At 33.8% G+C, this 23,482-nt stretch overlaps 2 protein-coding genes across 8 annotated transcripts in view; one reads left to right on the forward strand and one right to left on the reverse strand.

The window, feature by feature from the left end:
• Nachra3 (nicotinic acetylcholine receptor alpha3 subunit) overlaps positions 1–23,482 on the forward strand; it is an 86,057-nt gene that overhangs the window by 3,687 nt on the left and 58,888 nt on the right. For 3 of the 7 annotated variants that reach the window (XR_011447578.1, XR_011447577.1, XM_070304477.1), the window contains exon 1: positions 11,037–11,910. The exons of 2 other annotated variants lie outside the window; for them this stretch is intronic. The gene's annotated coding sequence lies outside the window, so the exon portion shown is untranslated. Of the gene's footprint in view, positions 1–11,031; positions 11,911–23,482 lie in introns of those variants that run through there. 2 more of the 7 variants (XM_070304483.1, XM_070304482.1) reach the window with 2 other exon arrangements.
• LOC138937861 (dynein regulatory complex protein 9) lies at positions 2,361–12,113 on the reverse strand. Its single transcript, XM_070304509.1, has 8 exons — positions 12,083–12,113; positions 11,745–11,863; positions 6,309–6,484; positions 6,115–6,213; positions 5,221–5,461; positions 4,384–4,590; positions 3,908–4,039; positions 2,361–2,755 (listed from the first exon to the last, which is right to left on the reverse strand). Exons 1-8 carry the CDS (start codon positions 12,111–12,113, stop codon positions 2,555–2,557), a joined length of 1,206 nt encoding a protein of 401 aa, XP_070160610.1. The 3' UTR covers positions 2,361–2,554.

Below are 23,482 nucleotides of genomic sequence, written 5' to 3' on the forward strand. Positions count from 1 at the left end.
GATCATTTTCAAAACCTGCAATTATGTGTATATCTTTTTACTTTCCACTAAATTATAAATTGCGAGTATTGTGATGAATTTATTACGAACGGTTAATTAAAATTTACCAACGATCGAAAGTCTAATAAAAAAAGAAGTATAACTAAAATTATGAATATGTTACATCGGAATTAAACGCTATTATAACGGTTCAACATGCTTATATACACTGCAGCGAGTCGCGATGCGATAATATATTTTTAAACGTGTGATGTTTTTATTTTACTTGGTGACTAATATACAATAGTATGCATTAATGAAGAGGCATCATGTATTTTAAAACACTGCTAAACTTTAGTTTACCTTTTTCGTCGCCAACTAGCACGCTATTCCAATTGAAATATTCAAACTTTACCAACGGTTCTAGAGAGTACTATGCTTTATCATCTGCTAACCCATACAGCACCGCAAGATTGCAACAACATTGCAGCAACATTTTTCTGCAAGATTGCAACATTGCAGAAATATTACGAAATGTTGCTGCAACGTTGTTATGATATTGCAGTAAAATGTTCGCCTACAGAAATATTGCAATATAATATTGCAGCAACATAGCAATATAATATATATGCAATAATGCTTTATGTATATTTATCGACATAATATCTTTAACGTATGAAAAAAATAATAAGAAATTAGGCATATAAGAATCAGGATTTAGTGTGTATATAGATTTTCTGTATTATAATAATAACGAAATTCCTTCAGTGACAAAGAATATCTAAGATGAGAAATAAGAAAAAACTCAATTTGCAATTTTGTAAATTCACAATCTCTTTGTATCCGAAATATTCAGATATGCAAAAAGATTGTGGTGGATTTACGCATACAAGTTTTTTCACATCTCTCCTCTTGTCTTCATATAATCTCAAAATTTATTTATTAAAATCTGAAGTATCTTGCATGTTAAAAAATTATTATCAAATTTTTGATTTTATATAAGAATGGAAACTATTAAAAGAATTCTTAGTCCAATGGCTGAGTCCCCTGTGTTGGGGTTATATCATACAATTTAAGCTAATAAAAATAGTTATTATATCTTTAATCTTATTAGTCGCTCTTTGTAAGCTTTATATAATCATCGTGACTAAAAATTAAATACAGAATAGATAGCGCAATATGCGCCGCATAGCGGTAAACGAATGAACTAGCGATTATCGAATACTTTCTTTGGAATATTTTTGGAATGTTGCTGTAACATTACTAAAGTTATATTGTAAAATTATGTCTTTGTAATATTTCTGCAACATTAAACTACAATATGCAATATTGCAATATTGCAGCAATGTTGTTGCAAGCTTTAGTGCTGTATGGGAATCTTCTCATAAAAATATTATAGATTGCAATCAACACGTTTTTAACTAACAGACAGATCTCGGATAATTTATGATACGAACACGAATTGTTTAAAAGCTCGCTTTAGTAACCAATATATTTTGTCAATATATTAATTAAATTGTAATAAAATAAAAATACAAACACATTCGATATAACAGTATGTGTATCTGTGCATGTGTCTACTTAATTTTAAAATATTTTCATTAGAATAGCGTATATACAGAATAATTTTTTTCTGTCTAACTGTTGATTTTTAGCACTCCTTTGAATAAACACGCTAGTAAAAAAAAAAAAACATGTCTTCAAGTGTCAAGTATGCCTTACGCGTAGACGTATGCATGACCCTCGTTCGCGTTCGTGCCGTATATAAGTAGTCGATTATTACGCCTTGCGTTTCATAAGCGCGCTGCGGGATCCAGGAAGTGCTGCACGGGAAATGAGATTCTTGCGTGAACAATACTTGACCCGCTCGGCGCGATATAGATGGACATGTGTGTGTGTGTGTTACGTCACGAGAAGAGAGCACGAAACCGAATTGGCATTCGATGATTCACGGAATTTGCGCTTCACTATCGGTAACGCGGCGTCGATATCGTGCCGTCTCGGTATTTCGCCATTCGTTCAATTTTTCTTTTTCTCTCTCTCTCTCTTTTTTTTTTTTTTAGCAATGTTCGATACAAACGTAGAATTTCATTCTTTCCAATAACTATGCAGTAGGAGCGGCGATACGTTTGTTTGTACTTACATTGATTTCGCGAAGATCGTATAGCAATATACGAATCGGAAAGAAATAAGCTAAAAATATATTGTTTTTCTTTTGTTGCGCGATGTTTTAGTTTCAATCAGTAGAATCAATATTTTTCTCGACAAGAAACGAAAATAGCTTGCAAGAAATCGCATTTTTTCTACCAGAAACTCATCGATGAGTTTGCTGAACAAATGAAAATAATCTTAATAAATTTCTTACGATGTGTTCACCGATGTTCGACACTAGAAACTATTTATCTTAAAATTTCAAGACTTAAAACTATCGCACACATACACACACGGTATGTTAAATCGGTTAATCATCCGTGACCTTGGTTAGATCGCTCTGTAGATTAATAGTTCGTTCGGTCAGATTGAACAAATTAAAGTCGACGCGATATGTTTAAGAGTAACTTAGCCGAAAGGGAAGTTATTTCTTCGTCTTAACGGGCCGCTTCTTCTTTTTCTCCTCGGGTCGATACGGCCCCAACTTCCGGCGCACCATGACGCCCCGCCACCAAGCTTGGATCCTGATTGTGCAACGTTGCACGTGATCCTCATGTTCCTTTTGCTTTTCGAGTGCCTCCTGCTCCGCGAGATATGTGTCGATAAATTCTTGATTGCTGCAGTACTGTAACAAACACCGTATTTCAGTGCGAGTTTACTGACATATCTTGTCAAACTCCTTGTTCGAACTCCTTGTTCTTCTCCGAAGAAGTAAGCATAGAATATATGAAGCTTTTCTTTTACATGATGGTCGTAAGTCTTCATATAGACAATATGAGGAAGATGAATTTTGTACAATACATACATATATATGTATATATATATCTGTGTATATGTGTGTGTGTGTGTGTGTGTGTATGTGATTAAAAGCAAGGAATAAATAGCAACATTTTTTAGAAAATCGGATATTATTGAGGCATATTAATAAAAACAAATTATTATAGAATATTACATGAGTTTAATGAGTTTAAAATGTAAAACAACATATTAATTGCCGCTTATGAATAATATCTGTTAGTTTTTTGGTTAATAATAAAAATTTGTGAGATTTATATAAAATCCATGATTTAAAATTTATCATTATTATTATTAGTATTATTAATTTATTAATATATTATTAGAAATTATAGAGAATTTGTATTAAAATATAATTTCTTTTTTTTAAATGCAAGTTAAAAATGTGAAGTAAAATCTTTTCGTAATTGAGTTTCCTCTCTCAGTTGCGCTAGAAAAAAAATATTTCGTCTCCCATGCTATACATAAAAAAAAAAAAATCTGAGAGAATTAGATAATGTGTATTGTGTATATATAGACTTTCGGTCAACGGGTAAATCCTAGCTTAAATGTATATAAAATGTATCGTATATGAAAGGCTCTCAGGGGCTTAGGATTCGCGAATACCGGCTATTAATAATGATCATCGAGACATTTCTAAGTCTCAACCTGACGCGAATTATCGATCACCCGACAAAACTTTAGCGCGCCCTTTAAACTCGGTCGAACCCGAGCTCGATTGCCGATAGGCTTATAGCGAGAAACGTGTGATGCAGTAAATTAAGCACGCACGGTCATACAGAGAATACAAAATAAGATTACGATTGTGCTTGTTGTCTAGTCGGAAAATCCTCCTTATCCTCCTTATTAAGATTTATAGTGGAGGTGGCCAAAAATAACGAGCGGCGAAATACAAATTGAATTACATTTCTGTATCGTTTCTGACGCCCCGGAATGAAATGAAAATATTTCTCGTAACGTGCCGTAGTTTTCTAATCATTACCTCCGTTGTAAGCTGCTCCAAGTATTTTCGAGCGTCTTCTATCTCATTGCGTAATTTTTGAATCTCTTTCTCATACATTTTCTTCTCTCGATCATACCTCTCCTGCCATTGCTCGATTCGTTTCTCGATGAACTGTATAAATTCAAAGCAAATATTTTTCTTATCTATGTAAGGGTGCTAAAGTTGAAATTTTCTCGATGAAACTTATTTCGATTAAATTACTTAACGTTGAGCAAAAACGCTCAATTTCTGTCAACATACTCGTTAAAAGAAATCGTAAAACCCTCTAATCACCAGAAGAATCTTTTTCCGCAACATTTTCAGCTTTTTCGCTAAAGAATTCACTGGCTTAAACGTTTGCTTTAATTTTAACGAGGAACCCTTTTAAGACTTAAATATTTGAGTACACAATTTATCTAAAACTTTTCTAATACGCATTTTAAGAGGAAAAAATGGGAAAAAAAATTTACGCTCACCGCTGTACGCCATGTCAGATAACGTGTCAATTCATTATTCACGCAATTCTCGTTTTTCTCGCGTACGTAATAATTATTTAAAGTCTTTTCCAGTTCGTCCATCTTTAATTTATAACGCAGTACGTTTTGCTCTCGACGTGACGTCTCCCAAGCTCGGACGTATCTCATTTCCACATCCTTAATTAGTTTTAGTCTCTCCTTCTCATCCTGAACATTTTGTCCACAATTTTGTTCAGCGTGGCCTCACTTATATATAATACATAATAAATAGCAGTTAAGGAGGAACTGGACGGATCAGCTATGTCAAAAGACAACAAATCTAATAAATTTCAAAATTCACGAATTTGATATTGTGCAAAGCACTTTTAGCCTCTTAAATTCTTAAAATATAAAATTATTATTAATTATTAATTTTTGAGTTAAAGTAAAGATTTAACCTGTAGAATAATTTAATCTTAAAATCATAAATATTATTTATAACAAACTAATTTTTTTTTATAGTGTCTATGTACTCTAAAAATTTTCTAGTAACAATAAAAATTCTACACAGCCAGGTCTTTACTTCAACTCACAAATTAATTATTAATTTTATATTTTAAGAGGCTAAAAGTGTTTCGTATGTATGCGCAATGTTAAATTCATGAATTCTCGAAATGTATTAGATTTATTAATTCCTCTCTTTCTTTTGACGTAGTTGATTCTCCAATACGTAGCTTCTTCTTCCTCCTTAAATAGTAAAACTTGATGATTTATCGTTATTGTATTACGTACGATACGTATATATCCTATATAGTATATAAACTTTTCTTTGTCTTATGCGAAATATTGTATTTATACCCGTATTAAGGTGAGCTTCTTTGTTAAACTTTCCTCCTTCTTCTCGTTCGACGTTCTCTTATTGACGATCGTTTTTCGTAACTTCGCTATGATAGTCTGCATTTTTTCATTCTCTTTCAATAAAAAACGCTCCTGCTCCTCCCGCGATGTGATTTTCTCTATTTCCTTGATCAATATCTCGATAGTCCCGCGTTCGCTAATTTCTCGCTTCAATTCTTGTATTATACCGCTCACATACAAACTGCAATTTAACATCTCTTAATACCCAAATATACGGATATTATTCATAGTCGAATTTACATACTAGATTTATGAATTGGCAATAGTAGATTATAATAAGTTGAGAGTTTTCTCAAATACAGCGTAATATATTTTGAAGACCTAATATATTTATATATATTTTATATAATCTTATTATAGAAAGAGAGAGAGAGAGAGAGAGAGAGAGAGAGAATGAATTATAAATATAATTAATCAAAATTTTTATTAAAATTAAAAAAATAAACGTTGTAAATATGAAACATAAATACACATTTAAATAGCGCAAACGTATACAATTGGAGTAAATATGAGTAATGATATCTAACAAGAAATAATAAATGTAAGACGGCAAGCGTAATCGCTGTACTTTATCACGTTTATAAGATTCAAATCTTACGCGAAATTGGATATGATATAAATTCAAAAAAAAAAAAAAAAAAAAAAAAAAAAAAAAAAAAAAAAAAAAGACGGATTTATTTATATTTATTTCTCTACAAATTATTAATTTGGTAATTATATAATTCATCTCGAAACGCTTTTCACTCGAGGATAATCTATCCCCCGAGGGGGATCCTCCACTATCAAGTATGTCGGTTTTATACAATACTTTCAGACAGGCTAAATGAACACAACCTCTCTCGTTGAAGCTTTTCACGCACAGCTTCCATCCGTGAATTCGTCATCTCCGCGAAGTTTCCGATAAGAGACTGCAGAATTGACGTTTCCGAAATTCTGCAAATAGATATGCAAGGAGAGACCGTTATGATATTGGTTTATTATTATTATTATTATTATTATCATTATTGTATTACATCCGTTTGACGTACTCGATTTTGGGGTAAAAATTAGCGGTGTCACTTCTCATCTCCGATTGTTGTCTCAGAGTGTTACGATAAACGACTAATGAATCCGCGCATTCCTCTAAGACCTCCAGAACAGCCTCGCGTTCCGCCAGTGAGAATTTTACGGGACTTTCCGCTTCCATCGACGCTTCCATTTCTTTCTTTTTTTAATTTTTGCGAATCAGATTTGTCGGTCGCCACAAATATTACGCTACGATATTTTTCTTGACAAACTCGCACATATTAGTAAATAAAACTAGAAAATACCATATATAAGAGTAACTTCAAAATTATTTTGGCAAAAACTATGAAAACAACAAGATCAAATATATCGCGTTGTAAAGTTGTCCCGCATGGCGATAATAAAGTTTATACGTTTTCACGTGGGGCATATATAATACGTGCACATGTATATATGTTTTATGTCAAATGTCGGCATATTCAACGTTAAATTTATCCGACTGGTAGATATATCACACGTCAGTCTGCATCTATCTAATGAATCAATTTATCACGCTCCCGTGTGTACATTTACCACAATTTCAGTATCATTTTCTCCATTTACTCATTACTTCCGTAAATTCTGAGCAATATCAACAGCGCAGAATCGAAATATAAATCATTCTTTCGAAGAAACAGCTGCAAAACAGATGCACTTGGAATGAACGTTTAAAGATAGGATTAATGTTTTACATATTAAATAAGATTTTATTTTTGGCTTTCTAAATTGTGACTTTCTATAATAACTTTAGTATCGGGAATTAAAATAAATTAATATATATTGTGTGCTTTTTATGATCTAATATCGTGTTTCACTTTCGATTTAATTTAATAATAATTAAGAATTATTAATATTATATTCTTATTTCTAAAACAATCTATTTATATCGCTTCCCATACAACACTAAAGCTTGCAACAACATTGCTGCTACATTGCAATATTGCATATTGCAGTTTAATGTTGCAGAAATATTGCAAAGACATTATTTTACAATATAACTTACAGCAACATTACGAAAATATTCCAAAAGAAGTATTCAATAATCGCTAGTTCATTTGTTTACCGTTATGCGGCGCATGTTGCGCTATCTATTTCGCATTTAATTTTTAGTCACGGTGATTATATAAAGTTTACAAAGAGCGGCTAATAAGATTAAAGATATAATAATTATTTTTATTAGTTTAAGTTGTATGATATGACCCCAACACGGGGGATTCAGACATTGGACTAAGAATTCTTTTAATAGTTTCCATTCTTATATAAAATCAAAAATTTGATAATAATTTTCTAATATGCAAAAAAGATACTTCAGATTTTAAATTTTGAGATTATATAAAGACGAGAGAGATGTGAAAAAATTTATTGCATGCGTAAATCCGCCACAATCTTTTTGCATCCGGATATCTGAATATTTCGGATACAAAGAGATTGCAAATTTACACAATTGCAAATTGAGTTTTTTCTTATTTCTCTTAGATACTCTCTGTCACTGAAGGAAGTCGAATGTGTAACCAAAAATTTACATTTTATAATTTCGTTATTATATTATAATACAGAAAATCTATATACACACCAGATGCTGACTCTTATATTCCTAATTTTTTATTATTTTCTTTACATGTTAAGGATATTATGTCGATAAATATACATAAAGCATTATTGCATATGTATTATATTGCTATGTTGCTGCAATATTATATTGCAATATTTCTGTAAGCGGACATTTTACTGTTGCTGTATTATCATAACAACGTTGCAACAACATTTCGCAATGTTTCCGCAATGTTGCAATCTTGCAGAAAAATGTTGTTGCAATGTTGTTGCAATCTTGCGGTGCTGTATGGGTTTATATGATAACAAGAAATACGCACTCGATAACAATTCGCTTCTATACATATAGTTGAACATATGCATATAGTACAACAAACATTGAAAATAGATAATACCCGTATATTACCGTAATGTACAGATAGATCGTTATAAGTAAGTAGATATTTTTCCGCGGGTTAATTAACACATCACCGGACGCGCAGACATCACATCGCAGGCAACATCGATCTCGACATATGATTGTATCGCGAAAAAAGAACCGACGAAAGGTCTGTAACTCCACAAACCTTTCGAGCGAGTTAAACAGTTTGATCCATCGCCGCGGGCTGCCGTGGAAACGAACCCAAGCGACCATGGATATTAAAGCGATAGTTGGCGCGAGAGAGAGAGAGAGAAAAAAAAGGAACAGGGCTTCACGTAAAGAGCAGCGCTTACCCCTAATGAAAAGGAAGCATTTGCCGAGGAAATATTTCTTGTCGAAAGAGGGCGATTTCTGACTCCACGAGTTCTGTCGACGCTTTTGAAATATAACTTTTTCAAATTAACTTCGTTGAATCGTCGCGCGTTCAAAATTTTGTTAAACGTAAAATGGAATTGTCGAAGAGCGAAAATCGCGCGACGAAAAACCTAGAAAGTCGCGATTCAACGCATTTGCATGTGTACGTCGTTATTCTCAGACACGTTCTCCGAAACGCGATTTTGCTTTTCTTATTTCCGGAAAAGTTTAAAGAGAAACTCTTGTGAAGAAGTCTCAGCTTTTAAAGGTGTACACATCTAATGTGAACGCGGAGGAAAGCAAGTACATCTTGGCTCACATGAAATGCACCAAGTAAATGTACCGTATAGCCGTATAGTTCTGCTGTAACACGCCATAGGATGCCTGCCTGGAATTATCGATTTTAAGTATCATAATATCTTTTTTATTCGTAAATATTATTTCTCGATAAAACGAAAGACATTTCACACGATTCTCTTTTATTTAATACTCTAATCTTTTGATTATAATATAATATAGTATACAATAAATATATGGTATATAATAAAGATAATACATATAATAAAATAAATAATACATAATATACAAATATACAGTCTGTAAAAAATAAAACGAAAAAAATTATAAATTATTCAATATATTATATGTAATAACACGCATTGCAAAGAAAGGTTTATAAATAAACACGATTAAATACAACGGGTTTTACGCTACATCTTATTTGTTTTTGCGACAAAATTCATATTGGGAAAAGTAAAGTAGAGAAATTCGATCGCTCTGTCTGATCTGTTTAAAGAGAAGAGACTTCGCGCTATTGACCCTTCATCAATTGTTCTGCTCCTACGAGTAAAGCGAAGTGGACGAAAGTCGAAAACTGTAAAATTGATACTGACATAATTACTATCCGATTGCATGAAGATCCTGGTCTCGACATTCGACGAGAAAAAAATCCTGCGGGCAAAAAAAGGGCGCGCTACCCAGTTTGATTGGAAAAGTTTCTCACGTCGGGAGGGAACATTAATTGAATCTGCATTGTCTGGAAAGAGAGTTCTTTACGTGATCCCTTAGTCTTGTCCCCTCTTTTAATGTAAAGGATCGTGAATTTGTGAAAACAAGATGACGATGTCGCGTCCTATAATAAAACTTGAAGTATTCCGAATCTGTGTGCGCGCGTGTATGTGTTATATTTGCATGTACTTCCATTATACTCTATTTCCCAAAATTTATTCAATTAATTGTTTCAATGATTAAGCAAAAATCACGTTTCTATTAAACTTTGAAATTAAAAGTAAATTCTTGAGAAATTTAAAAATTATACAAATGAAAGATTAAATTCAAATCATCAAATGGGAAACGTGTGATTATGTGTGTTATGTAATATACATATATGTTGTTATACAAAAATAAGAAACAGCCTAGCCGATATATAATTGTTTTAAATCGATAATTTTATACATAGCATCTAACATATGCAGACACAAAAAAAAATATCCTTTTTTTTTTAATTTTATCAAATAAAAAAAAATATTTTTGTGTGTAATACCTTCATCGATAATTATAAAGCAAGAATCGAAATGTCGCAATGTACAATATAATCGGTACTTTCGGACTCTCACTAATCAAATTACATATTCATATTTGCCACCAATTTTCCGACACGACTGATCTGCAATTTACGATAAATCTTTTACAAGGTCTATTTATCAGTTAATCCCATTGGAGACACAGCTAATATAAAAGACTGTAAAATAAACATAGACTTCCTTCGTTTCTCTCTTCAATTTTTCCTTAAAGATTCGATCATCGGACATTTATATTCTGCGGAAGCGTCTCGTTTACAGTGAAAAAGAAAATTTAATCTTTACAATACAATTTCTAATTGTTGAAATAAAAATAAAAACATATAGAGAAAAAAGATTTAGTTTAACGAATTATTTGTTTTTTCACTCCAATTATTTTTAAAAATATCTAAATAATTAAATTCTTTAATAATGAAGATATATTATATTGAAATTCCCTTTTATCTCGTCTTGGAGATGAAGGAGATGGAAATTTAATGATATCGCTTCATTTTATTTTATTAAAGGATTTAATAAAAGATTATCGTACAGAGTGTAAGAGATATTAGTAGATGGAGAAGAGAAATGAATTCAAATGCTATTAAACTAATTGCCGCTTTCAATAATTCATTTTAATAGAATACAAAACAGAAATAAATAAATTTCTCTCGATTCTTTTTAACCCTCCTGCTTTTATGGAAACAATTTACACTAATTTCAAGTAACACGTATGATTTCTTTGTAAGAGGCCAGACATAAGAGACAATTGCTCTCTTTACATCAAATGTTTAAAACAAATTTCTCAAAACTTGGTTTCATTTATCTTTTTCCTAAATAATAATAATTGTTAGCGATACAGCGGTAAATAAATAGCTTAGAGAAGTTAAAAAAAAAAAACCGACTCGTGCGTGCAGCGTTATTCCGCCCAACGATTTACAGGATAACTGTCCTTTATCTAAGGCAAGGGTGAGGACGCACCCTATCGTTTGTTATCGTAGTCCGAAAAGTGGACCTAACCCGCGCAAAGGATATAGATACTTGCACATGCGGAGGCGCGCATGCGTATTGGCGAGGCGGCATCGCGACGGCGCGTTACCCGTCGCACTCCGTGTGTGGCGTGAAGGCGCGAGGGCGGTGTCGGTGGGGTGGTAGCGAGAAAGAGTCGTTCTCGTTTACTCGTCGTGCGCTCCTCGCCGTCGTCGTCGTCGCCGTCGTCGACGTGCGCGTCGCGGCGCTCGACCCTCGAGACGCAAAGTCCCAATCGTGGAACGCGGTCATCGTACGGATACTCCGTTCCGATACACGATCCTGGTGTGTCCTACGGATCACGAATCGGTCGGGACCGACGAGAAAGAAAGAGAGAGAGAGAGAGAGAGAGAGAGAGAGAGAGAGAGAGAGGAGGTGCACGCGCGCACCTCGTCCACGATACGTCGCGCCCGTTTCTCACGCGTGTGCGTCGTCGAGGCGTCTCGCGGCTGCTCCACGGAAACGTCCTCGGCTCGTTAACGGTGGAGCGCGTAAAATTATAATCCCGCCCTGTTATCGTCATCGTCGTCGTCGTCGTCGTCGTCGTCGTCGTCGGCATCGTCATCATCGACGTCGTCGGCGTGGGTGGTGGTGGTGCTAGTGCCGGTGCTGGTGATTGTCTCGTCTGCTATTGTCCAATTGTTGTTATTGTCTCTGACGTATTTTACACCGGGGGTAAGTTAATCAGATTATTTCTTTATATCACCGAATCGTGTCCTGCGATAGATCATTCGCATGTTATTCCGCGAAAACGCGAAACGGATAGGAAAGGATGCGAGGAAAATGCGCGTGTTTCGGGGAGGAAAGTTTTAAGGGCTCAAGCCCTTCGATTCGATTCGTGCCTTACCGAGGGTTGTCACGAGTAACCTAGTTGGCATTTTTCGCAACCCCTCGTGTTTACGTCGCTCCTCTTTATTCTCTATCTGTCCCCTTTTCTCTTTTACTCCTCGCTCTCTTTTTCACGGGTGGGGGTGGTAAACACGCGTTCTGCAAAAACATCGATGAAATGATGTCGAGAATGCCGTCTGTGGGAAATAATCGCGTTGAGTTCAACTTTATTGTTTTAACGAGCAATAATAATTATTAAGAAATCGATATCGAATTATAATTTTAATGAATTCAGATACTGATACACTTTTCGAAGAACAATAATGATATCGCGTTTAATTGCGACAATTGAAATATGATTGACATAAGATTGGATCAAACAAGATAAGTTTGAAGGTAAAAACGTGACATCGCATATATTTACTTATATAAGGTAGCAATCGCGAGCGCATGCTTTTTAATTTTAATTGTTTCGTGTCGTCGCAATAATACATAAATCGTAATCGCTGTAAACGGTTTTTATGTGACGAAAATATTAAATTTATCATTGAAAAAATACAATTTTAATTGAGCTATTGTTATGCGAACACACCGAATTAATTTATAAAGCTTTCAGAGAAGATAAATACAATATGTGTGTGAAATGATTCAGTATTTTGAAATGCTAATTTATCTAAAATAATTAGCTCACTTTTGATTCATTTTTTGCATAACAAAATTATCTCTCTCTCATTATTAGTTCTGTATTACTTTTGGTATATAGATATCTATATAAATACTTATAAATAAAAATTCATACTTATTCAATATTATCGATATTATTAATCAATATTAAAAGTGGATGCAGTAAAATGATATATCCGTTATCGTATACGGCCGCTATCGATTTGTCTCGTAATGCTTGAATAAAAAAATCCTGACAAATATCGCTTATACTCGCGCGATATAATTAATTATATTATAGAATGTTGGTTCGATTAACAGCGATTTACTGTCTTTCACTTCTCCCCTCTTCTCTTTTCTCTCTTTATTTTTATCGATTACGTTAAATTATGCTAAAATAGCATTAAACTATTATAAGTTAGCGCGATTTATTCGATCTTTATTCTTTTTTTATTTTTCTAATTATTTGCCAAGTGAAACATGAATTTGTTATTTTGTCGTGGGACTTATATCATATATGTAGAACAGGAAATATACAATATATTTTTTTTTTCGCGATGATAATTACCGGCTTATCTCAATCCGGTGACTCGATTAACGAATCACCATTTAAATCGAATTTCCTTGCGGGACGCGTTGTAAGAGCACTTGACTTCACTCCTTTTGTTTGTCGCGTGGGTATTCGTGCGATCGTTTTTTTTTTTTTTTTTTTCCCGCCACGCTTCCAATTAACGTCCCGCACGCGGTCGAGTGCTCAATTTACATATAAGCTTGGAGTGGGCATTTCTGACATTAGACCGCTTCTTTTATGTTCAATACCGAGCGAAGAAAAATGGCAAACGGATTTTTTTTTTTTTTTTTTTTTTTCGTACATAAATTTGTAAAAATCAGATATTTTTTCGGGCTTGGCAATGTGAATATTTTCTAAAACTCGCAATACGACTCATTCTAATCGAAGAAGTTAGAGAGACCGAAAGTGTAAGTTAGAATACAGGATATCCTCAGTTTTAATTTTTATCATGAATTTTTTGAGTCTTTCAGAATTTCTTTTTTTTTTCTTTTCTTACATGAAACAAAAACGATATTTAACGTCGAGTAATAAATATTGTAATAGCGAAGAAAAATCCACTCGCATTCATTCAAGAGCTTATGAGTAAAAAATACTCTCATCTAAAATATATTGCACACTTCTACATCTAATGTTGATATATTTCATTAAAAATAGTATCGATACATATTGCGACAAGTATTGTAGTTATTAAGGGAAACAGTCGCGCTAGGGCCGTGTAAATTGACGACGACTTAATGGCCAGCTAATTTGGCGCGTTGGATCGGCTTGACAACGTGACATTGGTAATTCCTTCTGCGATCGTCGTCGTGGGAATTCGGGATTACGATTTGCAGCACGTGAGCGGCAAACCAATCACACACGGCTATTATTACCGAACGTAAAGTTTATTTGGCTAAGGACGGATTTCGTAACGGAAAGGAAGAGAGAGAGAAAGGGGGGGGGAGGGAGAAAGAAGTCTGATTTAATCCTTATAAAGCTTTAATAGTTACCAGCGCAAAAGGATTGTGTGATTTAATCTTCTATAAAATCTCGGCTAATCGGGTAAATCGGGAATTTTTATGGTGGTACGTTTAAATCTATATGCAAACACACGTGCGAGCATCTACCAGTATATAAATATGAAACCGGAATTTGCTCATAGATGGTCCTAGCTGTCAATGTAGTTACCGTCAAACCGCGTCATTGGCGTCATTTTCTTGTTTTGACATCTGATAAAGATTTTCAACTCACAACAATTAAAGTTTCATACAACAGCATAGTTTTTAATAGCGTTGAACATGTCGAATTTTGTGCCTGGAAACTACGATTTGCGGACAGCATTGATTTTCTGTTACCATTTGAAGAAAACTGCTGCAGAATCGCATCGAATGCTCGTCGAAGCTTACGGTGAGCATGCTCTTGGTAAATCACAGTGCTTTGAGTGGTTTAAAAAATTCAAAAGTGGCGATTTTGACGTGAGAAACGAAGAACGTGGAAGACCACCGAAAAAGTTTGAAGACAGCGAATTGCAAACATTGTTGAATGAGGATGACGCTCAAACGCAACAACAACTCGATTTGAATCAAGCTTTGCGTGAAAAACGACCAGAATATCAAAAAAGGCAACACAAAGTGATTTTGCTTCATGATAATGCACCATCGCACACAGCAAAACCGGTCAAGGAAACGATTGAGGCGTTTAGTTGGGAAATACTTTCGCATGCGGCTTACTCACCAGACTTGGCTCCATCCGATTACTACTTATTTGCATCGATGGGACACGCACTCGCTGAGCAGCGCTTCACTTCTTACGAAAATGTACGAAAATGGCTCGATGACTGGTTTGCCTCAAAGGAGCAACAGTTTTTTTGGCGTGGCATCCACAAATTGTCAGAGAGATGGGAAAAATGTATAGCTAGCGATGGGCAATACTTGGAATAAAATATTTTTTATCATTTTCATACAATAAACGTGTATTTTCTATATAAAAATTCCGGTTTCATATTTATATAACTGGTATATATCCTGGCTACATGATACATGTTACGTTTTATATTTCTCTCTCTGTCTCATTATTCGACAAAAAGTGCATGCAACTCTATTTAGATTTTTTGCAAATGATATTATTTCTTTATTTCTTATATTTTAATATTTTATGTTACTTTATGTTAATAATATATAGTTTTAATAACGTTGTTTTTTTATTTGTTTCTTTTTTAAATCAATAAAATAAAGTTTGAAAAAAAAATATTACTCAATGCTTATTATATCGAGCATTATATGTATATATGACTCGTGTTTAATGCCGTCTTGCGGGAACTTTATTTGTGCGAAATGTCGGTCATAAAATACTTTATCGTCAGCTTCAGAATTAGTAACAGCATTTCAGGAAAGTACTGAATATCGCATAAAATAATTAAAATCTCCATCGCCGCTCCTCTTATCAACGTTGTACCGTTTACTTGTCCCGTCATATGCAGATACGTTCGATTCAACCTCAAAACCGCAAAAAGGATATTAATATCGAATATAACCAAAGTGGAAAACTAGAATCGAGATTCGGAAATCCAAGAATCTCTCTTCATAAAAGTTTATTAACCGAAATTTTTTGATTTCGGAATGATTGAGAATTTGTAATGCCACATAATTGCATTATTTTAAATTCATTTTGATTTGTCTAATTTGTATATATAATAAATATGAAAATGAAACTTTTTTACGCGAAATTAAATCCATTTAGATGAAGATTTTCCACTCTTGGATATAATTCTTTGAATGTAAATTGTCTTCTCTTCCTATTTAATTTTATATTAATTCTTTTCTTCGCTTTCGGGTAAAGCATTGTTTTACGTCCTTATTAACTTGTCGAATAAAGCGTTGCTCCTTTAATGTTGCTCGAAGTGTATTGTTAATTGTCTCGTTGTACAGTCTCCGCTTTTTTTTTTTTTATTATTATGAAAAAGTGCTTTTGTTCGGAGCAAAACGTATTTTTTTTTCTCTTTTCTTCTTTTCATTTTCAGCGTGGATAGCGAGAAGCGCGTGTACAATATTATTCGGTGAACTCCCAAAGAATGTTGTGCAATTTCGGAGGTACAAAGACCGGCGAAAGGATATCGTTGAAGTTTACCTCATTCCCATTCTTTTATATACAGCATCAGAAAATTTCATTGAGCGAGACTAAAAGAGTTCGTTTAGCACCTAATGATTCGAAATATCAGCTCAACGTGCTGCAGTTTTTATACCTTTATTTTGTACCGTGAAGATACAATATTTCGATTTTTCTCCGATATCTTTGAATCTTTTGATATGAATAGAGAGTGTTATGCGTATATTTTATGTTTCTTTATCGGTATAAAAGTCTTGTGTTCATCCTTGGCAAGCAGACACACCGGCGACCGATAAGAACATTGAATATGCAGTCGGGCTTCCTCGATAAAAGCCAATAGCTCGAGCAAGAAATTTCACGTGCTGCTTATCGGTCTGCAGTTTCCGAAAGTGGCGATGGTCGCCTGACGAGGAGCAAAGTGTCACCCTTAGAGGTGACATCCCGTTATCCGATAATACAATAATATTCATCAAGAAGCTTTTTCATTTCATCGAGAATCGATCAAAATTCACGGTGGCCTTATTCGCGAATATTGAATCGGATTGTTAAAAACGCGACCGGTGGAGGGATAAAAATTATTCTGAAAATTTACAAAGTTTCTGATCACCCATAGAAATCTACGAAGGTTTGATTTTTATATTTAATAAAAGGATCAAATACGTAAAATTGTAAAAAAAAAGAACGATGATCGACCGTAATTTTTAAAATTTTTCCGATTCCGTATAGAATATGACTGTCAAATTTACATTATTGTGTCTTTGAATTAATATTGTTGTCACGTATAGAAGTTATACCGCTTATAAACGTAAATAGTGGAATAAATACAGCAGAATAGAGAGAGAGAGAGAGAGAGAGAGAGAGAGAGATTGCCTTGTAATAATAAAATAATAATCTCTACAATCGAGTTACATCGACAGGAACTAAAGAAGCTAGTAAAATATTATTAACAAACACGCCTCATTTATAGCCGTATAATATGCTACTGTTAAAACATTTCGCAAGTGATACGCATTTTTAGTTAAAAAAAAAGTATATATATATATATATATATATATTTCTTTTATATATAATATTTAATCTTTAATTTTTTTTATATACATAATATTTAATTTGATTAAAATTATTTTATAATATTTATAAAATATTTTACATCGTTATTTATTAATTGATCTCTTCTGGCAACATATTATATACGTATATGTGCTCTGTGTAAAAAATTATATACTCTATTGTATAAAGCATTAAGCTGTGATTGTAAAATATAGGCTCTTTTGTTACGTTCCGGTAAGCTTAGAATTTGAACAATGTACAGGAAGCTGGTCAAGTATTTTGTACCTTCAGGTGCATTAGCGAGTTGTCTGAAAGGTTGCAATAAATTACCTGTGTGATAACCGGCGCTCTCTCTCTCTCTCTCTCTCTTTCTCTTTCTTTCTATACATATATACACATGTATATATACATATATCTCTATCTCTACCTTCTTCTCTCTCGCTTTCTATTTGCTATCGTTTCTATTTTCCTCTCTTCTCTTTCACATGTTCCGCTCTCGTTACGACGGAATAGTTTAAAGGGCGAATTTCCGCTTTGTTATTATTTGAACAGACTCGAACTGAGGAATCGATAAATTCCTGTTCGACATCTTCCAGCGTCGGAGTCTCGTAGCATTAACCGGAGATTAACATTACCGCTATTTACGCGGATACTACGCGAATACAGAGATAAACTGAAGATGATGGGAATTCGGTGAGAAATTCGATAGAGAAACGTCACAAACATCGAATTTGGAAAATATATAAAATTTTACGGATTAATAGATAATTATATATATACAGGGTGACCCATTTTAACTTAGGCAGCCAAATAACTCGAAAAATAAGCACACTACGAAAAAATGTTTAGAATCAAAATTTTGTCATTTCGAGGGGGACGTACAATGACGTTAAAATGAGCCCCCCCACCCCTTCCCCTGGGCGGTGAGGGGGGGCAAGTTTGAAATCTTAAATGGGAACCCCTATTTTTTATTGCATATTCGGAATCTTTGGCTAAAAACACATACAATTTGTCTGAAACATTTTTCTCGATTCATGATAGATGGCGCTGTAATCGACGAAATTCAATTTCTTCGATTTCTCTTACTATGGGGATTTTGATGAACCATAGCCAAAACTGCGAGCAATCTAGGGTCATTATTATTATGAAGTCTATTCCTTCGCCTTTCGCGATGAAGTGGATTATTACGAGATCTCCTTTCAATGTTTATAATTTGTTGATCAGTAGGATGGCGGCGATTTGGGAATCGCTCCGCATAAGTACGGGCAGTAAGTCTGTAATTTCTACCACATTCGCCAAAGGTTATAAGAATATCGACTACTTCTGTAGGCGTATAATTTGCCATTTTACCAGAATTTTATCAGAGTACAAATGTTAAAAAAATACATAAACACTTGTGACTTTGGCACTAAATGGACAAAATTTTGGAGGGATACTTAGAGGAACTCCATCAGATGGAAAGTCCAAAATATCTCGGTACTTTGCACCATTCAAGTTGCCTAAAGGGCAGGTTACGCTAAAAGCAGTTTCTTGAGAAGTAATTAATGAGTAATAAAAAATAATGAGAAGTTTGTTTTAAGACTAATTTCGAGTATTAACAATGAAAACGTGGTATTTTTATTGTTAATTTATTGCAGAATCGTAAGCATGGGTTCTCAGTAAGAGAAATCGAAGAAATTGAATTTCGTCGATTACAGCGCCATCTATCATGAATCGAGAAAAATGTTTCAGACAAATTGTATGTGTTTTTAGCCAAAGATTCCGAATATGCAATAAAAAATAGGGGTTCCCATTTAAGATTTCAAACTTGCCCCCCCTCACCGCCCAGGGAAAGGGGTGGGGGGCTCATTTTAACGTCATTGTACGTCCCCCTCGAAATGACAAAATTTTGATTCTAAACATTTTTTCGTAGTGTGCTTATTTTTCGAGTTATTTGGCTGCCTAAGTTAAAATGGGTCACCCTGTATATATTGTATATATTATAATTTTGCAATAATTTATTTAATTTAAGAAATTTTTTAAAATTCAAATTTATATTGATAACGACACTTTACATAGCGCAATTTTTTTATATCAATAAATTCTTCTTATCTTTCTTGTTATTTAGATGCCAATTATAATAATCGGCGAATAACTCCAAACGGTGTCAGATGTTGCGATTCTCGTCAACATCAAAAAATGGAGCTACGTTAAATTTAGATTGATTTCAATTTTCCTCTTCTTCTATATACATACACACGAGAATTTCCATATTTAAAAAAAAAATCTATAATTTATTTTATTCTATCTTGTAAGAAAGAAATATTTAAATAATACAATTAACGTTTTTCGAAAAAAATACGTATTTTTTCAGTAAATGAAATATGCGCACATGTTATTGTATAAATTCATGCACAATGCAAAACATCGAATAAAATCATAACGAATTGTTATAATAATTTATTTGATCGTGAGAGAAAAAATTCTTTAGTACATTAGTACGCGTATATAAAAAAAAAAAAACGCCATCTACACATACATATGTATGTATATACGCTGAATTAATAATATTATTCTAAAAAAACACCTATCGAACACGCAACAAAGACGGTTCGCGTATTTTGAATACCATCTCCTAGAGTGAATACTCTAGAGATTTCAACGAAAATTTTGTTTGGCTAATTCAGTTTTGGTCGATGGAGAGTTTGAAATTGTGAGGGAGCTCGTAGATATCTCAAGAGAGAAGGATCCAGAAGCTTTCGAAGAAAAGTACGATAGACATCCTTTTGTCTCCTCTTGTCAAGTTTCGTCCACAGTTTACCTACCGCGATTGTTCTGTAGCATAGCGAGCGCTAGAAACATGATAACAAGGTTGCGCGCGAAATAGAACGAGAGGATAATTTTATTTCTCGTGACAAATTTAACTTAATTAAATTTTTTTTTTTTTTTTTTTACATATTAGTATAATGAGAGAGAGAGAAAGAGAGAGAGAGAGAGTACAAATAGATCGGATAGATATAAATAAAGTGAGAGAAATATCACACTTTTGTAAATTAAAAAATTATCAGAAATAATTATTATGTAAAACCCATCTATTCTTTTGTAGTTATTGATATTCTCTTTTTTATATAATTTAATATTCGTTATATTATTATATAATTTAATAATCAATTATATTATCCGATAATTACGTAAACACATGAATAAGCACAAGATATAATAACTGCATGTATCCTACCAAGAAGAATTTAATATTAAGCTTTGAGCTTTCATTTCTAATATACAAGGTTTAACACAAAGGACCGCTGTTATTACGGTTGTTCAGATAACATAATATAAAGTTAAGAAATATTTGCGACCGTAAAATTGTTACGTTAGAGCAGCGATGAGATCGTTCTCAATTTCTATCGGCCTCTTCATTATTAACGAGGTTCTAAAAACACGTATCAATGATGAACGCTCTATGGGCGCTGGTGAAATTCCTCGCGTACCTCGATATGTGTAATTTGAAATTTATTAATGTATGCATGACGAGCAACTGGCAGTCGATATTTAATATTTAACCGATTCCGGCTGCCACGCAGCCCCACAAACCCACCACGAGTCAAAGGAACATCGAGAATTCTTTACGGTCCGCGTTAGCCCTTCAATATCGGGCCGCAGCAGAATACGTGACGAGAGATTTTTCGGTGGCTTTTGTGTCAGTGACTGTCGTCAATATCGCGCGGCATGTAGTTGTAAATATCCGTAAATACGTTCGATATCGTTTCGTATCGATCATTGTGACAGATACCGGTTTAACGCCGTTTAAACTCTCTATATTTTATATCTCGCTACATTTGCGTGTATTAACATCGTTTTCTAAGGATTTTTTTCTAAGTATTGTGAAGGGTTTATTTTTATCTTTAATTGATTCGTATGCAATTGACGCGATACATTTCCTCTTCTATTTCTTTCTTACAAAACCTCTTTTATAATGAGAGAATTTTCTTTTTTCTTTTTCTTTTTTCTTTAGAGGAAGTTACTGAAAACGTGTTGCTTGAGAAGCTTAAGGTTAAAATATCTTGTATATCTCTTGTTCTTTGTTTTTACTTTACTTTTATACCCAGTTGCGTCTCAATCTTGTACAATATTTGTGAAGTATGCTCACAGAGATTGGCGTTTTCCCCTTGGAACACATCTTTTTGATGATAAAATAAAGGCAAATGAAAAATATCGACCTTATACTTGGCTCTATACGCCATATATACATATATGTATATATGGAATGCCTACGAGATTTGGCTGTTGATTTAATATTCCTCTCTTCTTTTTCGTCGACAATCTTGTCGCATGTGATTCAGGGCTCTCACTAAATGTTCCTTAATGTGATTCAATATTTCATATATATTTATATACTTATATATTGGGTGATTGCATAAGTTCGTGCCCGATTTAAATATAAACTTCAATAGATTATATTTTAGAGATAACACTTTTATTAATCAATTATATAGTCTCCATTCTTTTCTACAATGGTTTTCCAACGATCTATAAGCTTGTCGATTCCATTTTTCAAGAAAGAACTTGGTTTTTCTTGAAAAAAATTTGTAAGGTGGTTTTCGACAGCTTCCTCGGAATTGAGATTCTTGCCATTTAAACTATTCTGCAAAGACTGGAACAGATAAAAATCTGAAGGCGCAATATCTGGAGAATATGGCGGGTGCTGCAAAATTTCCCATTGCAACTCCTGCAGTTTTCCTGCAGCTTATTCCTTTCAGTCAGGAGACGCGGCACCCACGTATCAAGCTTGGAAATGTTTCCAAGCTTTTTTAAATGACGAAAAGCGGTTGAATTATCGATGTTCAGCCTCTCAGCAATATCCTCAGTTGTAATCCTTGGGTTTCTTTCCACTAAGGCATGCACAATGTCATTATCAATGCCAGAAGGCCGTTCAGAGCGGGGTTGATCCTCCATGTTGAAATCACCATTTCGAAATCTGCCAAACCACTTTTTGGCTGTTCGGAGAGCAGGAACGCGGTCCAAATAAACGCTTTGAATATTTTTTTGTGCAATCCCAACACTGACGCTTTTCCGAAATTCATATAGCATTACATGCCGCAAATGCACCTTTCGTTCTCCATTTTTAATGATTTCTCTTATGCACAAATGGACTTATCTGAACAATGTCTGACGCTAAATTGACATAAGACAACGTCATCTATTCGGTGTAAGCAACAATTACCACACGAAAACAATAGAACTCCGCCATGCAGCAACTTAATGCCATCTATGAAAATTGGGCACGAACTTATGCAATCATCCAATATATATATATATATATATATATATATATATATATATATATATTTTTTTTTAAACTTTGTAATTTCAGCCTTTTTACAAAAACCCGATTTAAAAGATTCGATATTTTATGAAACGGTTGATTTTATAAAAAGCCTGCAACATATAAAATCTGGTTTAAAATTTCCATGGAAACGAGATCTCTAGTAATACATCTTTCATTTTTTTTTATCCCTATAAATATATACGGAAATTCTCGTGGTTTCTATTAGGTGCTGCGTCAAAATTTTATATAATGTGTTGTGATGTCTCACCTAAAGAAAAATCGATTTCCGTAAAATATATACTTTGTTCGTTTGTGCCATCTTTCATTGTTGATAGCGGCCGACAGCAAAAAATATGGAACGCGTGGTGATAAGGTGCGACGAAGGAAAAGTTTAATAACCGCTTTTAAGCGCGACGCAGTTGCTACAAGAATAATTGACGCAAAACCGCCCAGCAATCGTCTTCGCGGATGAACGTCCTGTTATGATTTATGCTTGGTCGGGAACACGCCAACGAATAAACTCCGCAATGTTCGTGACGGTGTTGCCGTCGCAATTTTACCGACCATTAGTTTCATGTGTGATACATTCCTTCACATTTTATCACTTTATTAACACTTCGACTATCGCGCTAAAGAATTTATATGAATGATGTCTGTGTTTTTCTGAAAGTCACTAGCGTATGAATGACTTTATTTTCAATTTAATTTGCGTTCGTCATTCGGGAAATGTCATTGTAGCAAGA

This window comes from Polyergus mexicanus, unplaced genomic scaffold, assembly GCF_030449975.1.
Source record: "Polyergus mexicanus isolate NDT 795.1 unplaced genomic scaffold, iyPolMexi1.0 SCAF_11, whole genome shotgun sequence".
Classification (NCBI taxonomy): Eukaryota; Metazoa; Arthropoda; class Insecta; order Hymenoptera; family Formicidae; genus Polyergus; species Polyergus mexicanus.